At 37.4% G+C, this 6,000-nt stretch overlaps 1 protein-coding gene across 1 annotated transcript in view; it reads left to right on the forward strand.

Annotated features, from left to right (window-relative positions):
* The window catches only part of LOC138795178 (collagen alpha-1(XIX) chain-like), a 151,562-nt gene extending 150,488 nt beyond the window's left edge, over positions 1-1,074 (forward strand). The window contains exon 27 of the mRNA XM_069974171.1: positions 363-1,074. Within this exon, the coding sequence (XP_069830272.1) occupies positions 363-484 (122 nt within the window). The 3' untranslated portion in view covers positions 485-1,074. The remainder of the gene's footprint in view (positions 1-362) is intronic.
* Positions 1,075-6,000: the final 4,926 nt, after the last annotated feature.

Below are 6,000 nucleotides of genomic sequence, written 5' to 3' on the forward strand. Positions count from 1 at the left end.
AGTAACTTAGTAACAATATCTTCTTGCTTGAATTGACCATATCTTCAGTAGAGATGATCGAACATCGGGAAATCTTAGGTTCAACCGAACTCGAACCTTCTCGAACCTGCAGCATTTGATTCCGGATGCCTTCCCGTTCCATGGGAAAGGTGAAGACTGCCTATTAGCTAGGCTGTATCCCTGTTTTGCAGGCGGTACTCGGGCGGTCTCCACCTTTCCCACGGAACAGCAAGGTCACAGGAATCAAATGCTGCAGGTTCGAGAAGGTTCGAGTTCGATTGAACCTAAGATTTCCCGTTGTTCGATCATCTCTAATCTTCAGTAGAATAGTACATTGAATTAAGTATTTTATTTTCCTTTAGGTGGTCAAGGTCCTCCAGGAACTCAAGGACCCCCTGGGACTCCTGGGATAAGTGGAAGGTGTAACCCGGGGGATTGTTATTACCCCACCGCTCATGGACGTGCAAGATTAAATGGAAGATAGATTGGCTTCTCTAATAAAAGTTGACGATAACAGTTCTCTTGAATGAGGAACATTGAATATGTGGACAAATACTTCTGAAAGCTTTCCACGCATGGCTGAGTAGTGCAGTGGAATGTGATATGGTCCTGGTACTATTTTTTTTTTTATTTATTCCATTTTTAAAAATTGTGCATATCATGAAATTTCATTACTCTGAAAAGCTTTAATCTGATGTTTGACTTTGCTGTAGTCAAGGTGAATGGTAATTTATAACATGATAGAAGGATCAGGTTAAGGATCTGTGAGCACAGACATTGTTTATGTATATATTTTTTTGTAACAATTCAGAAGAGATATTTCAAGAAATGTGAAATACGCCATAGTAGGGTTTCGTGTGTTATCTTTAGCAGCTTATTCAGGTATACTATATTTTGTTATCATTGATAGTATTTATTTACATGATCCATAGACGATTGGAAAAGGTTGATACTACATAGCACAACCAGTGTTAGATGCTGATTTAGTTATCTCCAAGATTTATTCTTTACCTTTTCTTATGGTATTTTATACAACCATATTGCTAAATGGTTAAATTATACAATATGTTATATAAAAATGAAAAAAATGGTTAAATTATACAATATGTTATATAAAAATGAAAACAATTTCTAGTCACATGTAACATTAACGGAACAAATTGTGGATCTTCAATACAATTTGGGCCGAGGGAATGTGGTTTTTAAACACTTCTTTATATTACTAAACACTGGAGCCATAAGCTGCAAGGTCAGCAGCTGCGTAAGAAAATTCATACACCACCAAAGTTTTAATAAAGCTTGCACTGAATCCAATGTTGCTGACCTTCCTGGTGTACATATAAATAATTTAATGTAATGTTTTGCAGTTTTTATACTGTTGACATATATATTTTCGTATGGGTAAGAAAATATATTAATGTTAAGGCAGTGGTTGTTTGTATATTGTTTGTACTCATTGCACATTATGAGTTTATAAGTCTTAAGTCTTTTGACTCTTCTAGGCAGTTTGTCCATGTTTAGTATTTCAAATCTTTAATAGAACAATGTAGAAAACGTAGGTTGATGATCTTAAATCCTTGGGCTGGAAGACCTTACTAACGGTTACTTCTCCTGCGAAAGATTCATTGGAAAATATTATGATTATAACAACTAGGAATTATGAGTGTTTTGCATTTTATATTTACAGTATGTTGACCTAGTTAAAAAAAAAATGCAAATACATTTTTTGCATCGGGTCCCTCTACACCTGTTGCTGAAAATTTTTAAAGAAACCTACGCCAGCCCTAAGCTGGAGTAGATTTTACTTCAAGCTCACACTGGCGCGCATGGAATTTATGTAGGTGTATTGAGCTTCTACATAAATCCATGGTGCATCAGCGCTGCAAGGACATTTTTGCGCCCAACGCAAAAAAAAAAAAAAAACTTACAGGACTTAATAAATATCCCTCTAAGGGTATATGCACACTGAGAAAACCGACTGAGTAAACCGATGAGGATAACTTCCTTGCTGAAGTTCTGCTTAAAATTCTCATTTGCTTCATGCTGAAATCAAGCAGAATTAAAGGGGTTATCCAGCGCTACAAAAACATGGCCACTTTCTTTCAGAGACAGCACCACTCTTGTCTCCAGCTTGGGCGGGGTTTTGCAGCTCAGTTCTATTGAAGTGAATGTCATGTTGTCTCTGAAAGGAAGTGGCCATGTTTTTGTAGCACTGGATAACCCCTTTAAATCTACTGCTGACTTCTATTGGTCAGCTATTAAAGAATTGACATGTCAGTTCTTTAGGTGAAGTTCAGACCCGAGTCAGAAGTGGAAATTATTGTATGTGAACAGAGTCATGGAAATCCTACTAAACTCTTATTCCAGGTTGAGGCTATGTTCCCACAATGTAAAAATTAGGCCAAATTCATGGTTATTAATAACAGCCATTGTTTTGCAACAAGGGACGTTAAATGCCCTTCTTTTTACATTGTGGGAACATAGCCTGAATCTAACACAACATCAGCTTTACTTCTGTCTGAAATGACCTTAGTGTTCATCAGTCTGCTTGATTTTCTGCTGTTGGTTGAGAGGGTGAAGCCTAGCCCATGGGATGGTGCTTTAGATTCCTGTTCTCCATTAAGATGTCTTTCACCAAGACAGGCAGAGATATACCATGGTTTTCTAGACACTGGGTAAAGAATCAGTTTGCTTTCCTAGATTTTCAGCAAAATACTCAGGTTGGATATTTGTTTTCCATTCAGCCTAAAAATCCAGTTTTCTTTTTAGGGCATTCTATACATTTAGGCCCAGATTTATGAAAGGGTCTAAAATTTAGACTGATGCAAACTGCCCAAGATAACCAATCACAGCTCAGCTTTCAGCTCTGGGAAAATGAAAGCTGAACTGTGATTGGTTGCTCTGGGCAGTTTGCACCAGTTTAAATTTTACGCCATGTTTAAAAAAAATCACCCCCTTAGTGTTCTTTCGAAGCATATCCTTTCATATTCTTTGCTTTAATGAAATACAGACTTCATAATATGTCTTAAAGCGTGAAGTGTCATCTTCCCTACCTTCTAGCGGCTCTTCCCATTTTCTATTTCTGCCGCTCTCTGTAAAGTTTCAAAAACTTCGGTCCTCGTGAAATCCATCTACAGTGAAATAGTAAATGCTAGACAACAAGGAGAGTGGGGGAGGAGATGGAGCTTCAGTATCTCAATGGGGAGTTCCATTCTTAGAGCTATATTACACGGCCCGGCATTAGGCTGGGTTCACACTACGTATATTTCAGTCAGTATTGTGGTCCTCATATTGCAACCAAAACCAGGAGTGGATTAAAAACACAGAAAGGATCTGTTCACACAATGTTGAAATTGAGTTGATGGCCGCCATTTAATGGCAAATATTTGCTGGTATTTTAAAACAACGGCTGTTGTATTGAAATAATGGCCGTTATTTACTGTTATATGGCGGCCATCCACTCAGTTTCAACATTGTGTGAACAGATCCTTTCTGTGTTTTTAATCCACTCCTGGTTTTGGTTGCAGTATGAGGACCACAATACTGACTGAAATATACGTAGTGTGAACCCAGCCTTACACTGTAAGCAAGCACCGATCTGCTAGATTGGCGCTCTCTTACCAAGCCCATACACGGCTTGATTATTGTGCAGCAAGGGCTGTGCGGACATTGTTAGCAATGTTCATGCAATCCTTGCCTTGGTGTAAAAATAATAGAGATGTACTTACCTGTCCAGATTCCCCCGGTGTTTTCCAGCCTCGTTCGTCTTTTCCCCACAGCTGCCTCAGGGGAGTTCTGATCCAGTCTCTGATTTGACAGATTGCTTAGCCAATCAATGGCTGAGACAGGACAACACAGCGGTCAGTGATTGGCTGAGCCTGACAGTTTAGTGATAGGTTCGGAAGTGCCTGAGATGACAGAGGAACAAGGTAGCAGGACACTGGGGGAGCCTGGAAAGTATGATCTTTAGGTTTTTTCTTTACCCTAACATCAGCCGTAGGTCACACATCTTTCTTTCACCTAGTTATAGGCAGCAGTTAAAAGACAACGATCAGTCGATGATCGTTTCCTTGACTGATCATTGTCTTTATTACATGGATCAATAATCTGCCAAATCGGCCTGATTCATGTAATACAGACCTCAGGTTAAGAAATTCCATTCACTTAAATTGTGTGAAACTATATACATGGTCAAACTGTACTTTTTGCCTAAAGTCTTAATTATATATATTTTTTGCTTTTATGTTCAATTTATATTTTTATTCAGGAGCAATAGAAAGTTGGTGTTTTTAAGCACATTGCATGACTGCAGGGAGTGTACATTTACATTGTAAAGATTTTTACGTATTTTTATTTTCAATATTGAAAACATCATAAATGTCTGTTTTTATTTTGTTTGAATAAACATAGTTCGGTAACAGTGTATTGTTTTATAAAGTATATAGTTTTAAATGAAACAAAATTAGTTTTCTAGGTTTTATCTATTATGTAATCAATTGAAAAAAGAAGGAAATATTTATTTAGTTAAAATATAGGTATAAGTAATAAGTAATAGGTCATTGTTCACCTCAAATATACAAAGCCATTATATTGTCTGTACTTATTATTTAGCATTTTATATTATTACTTTTAATTATAGGGATATGTGATATCAGCGAGTATGCATATAAAACCATCCATATAACTATAGGGTATGCAGCAGTTAGTTTTGTTAAAATAAATATATATCTGAGGAAGCGCCGATCAGTAGGCGTGAAACAGCTGTCCTCATCAGTGGAGGGTGTTGGCGTCCTCCACCTGCTCGCATCATGCTGCATATGCACAAGATCTAAATAAATGGACACTTTTCTGCATTAATGGTGAGTGCATTCAGACTTTCTTTTTTTATGATTGATTGCACGTATAGCCACTCATCTCCATCTGAATATTGCACCACCGCCGGCAGAATTTTTTTACAGGAGCACCAATATATATGCGGCATATCAGGTTGGGTGCTGGGTGCTGGGAAAAAGCTGGATCCAGTCCAGGGAAACTTCTCCAAGTTTCCCAGGACTGGATCCAGCATTTCCCGAAGGCTGTCCAGGCATGATGGGAAGCTGGAGGGCTGAAGGTTCCCCATCCCTGTTCTATACAGTGTGTACACTGTCGGCCAATTTACCATTGACTTCAATAGAGTGCATCATTATATTGAAATTACGGACATATATTTTAACCTCAAATTTTGCCTTTATTTTACGGTGTGTGAACAGAGCTTAAGTTTTGATCCTCCTCTGTGGTTTTTTCCAGTGATGGCGCACAATAAATCATCTACATATTGAGAGCCATCAGCATAGACATTATTTAAATAGCAATCATATGTATGTTACTTAATGCCAGATGTTCTCTAGACAGAAGGGACAAATGATCATTATTACTAAAAAGCTTTGCTAGAGGAGCTGAACTACAATTATTTAATTATTACATTAAATCATGGAAAATATTTTTTTAGTTGATATAATTTTTGCAAACGCGTCTGTGTCTATATATTGCTGTTACATACTTGTTATACAGCCCCCTAGTATTATTTTATTCCTTCCCAAAAAGCCTTTCTAATGTGTCCATTGCCGATGGTCACACATGCTCAGTATTACCTAAATACTCTTGTACACGAAACCAGTAAGAATACAAAGGAAATTTTTTTTTTTCAATTAAGATTTCCTCTCAAATTCAGTAGCCATTATTTTTATGGGCCTTCTATGGAATGGTCTTGAATTTTCTGAACTATGTAGAAAGCTCAATTTATGCATTTGTTTTATTATATTATGTCTTGATTCTGTGTTATTCTTTGTTAGGCTGCATTCACATGTTCAGTGTTTTTCCTGGTCCGTGATTGGAGTCTGCTAGCTACCTTTGTGATCCGTGCAAAAGTGTCCGTTTTGTCATCCGTTTCGCATCCGTGCCTGTTTTTTACGGATCTATTTAAAGCATTTTTAATTACATTGATTACATCACATCTGTGTT

Source organism: Dendropsophus ebraccatus, chromosome 6, assembly GCF_027789765.1.
Source record: "Dendropsophus ebraccatus isolate aDenEbr1 chromosome 6, aDenEbr1.pat, whole genome shotgun sequence".
Taxonomy (NCBI): Eukaryota; Metazoa; Chordata; class Amphibia; order Anura; family Hylidae; genus Dendropsophus; species Dendropsophus ebraccatus.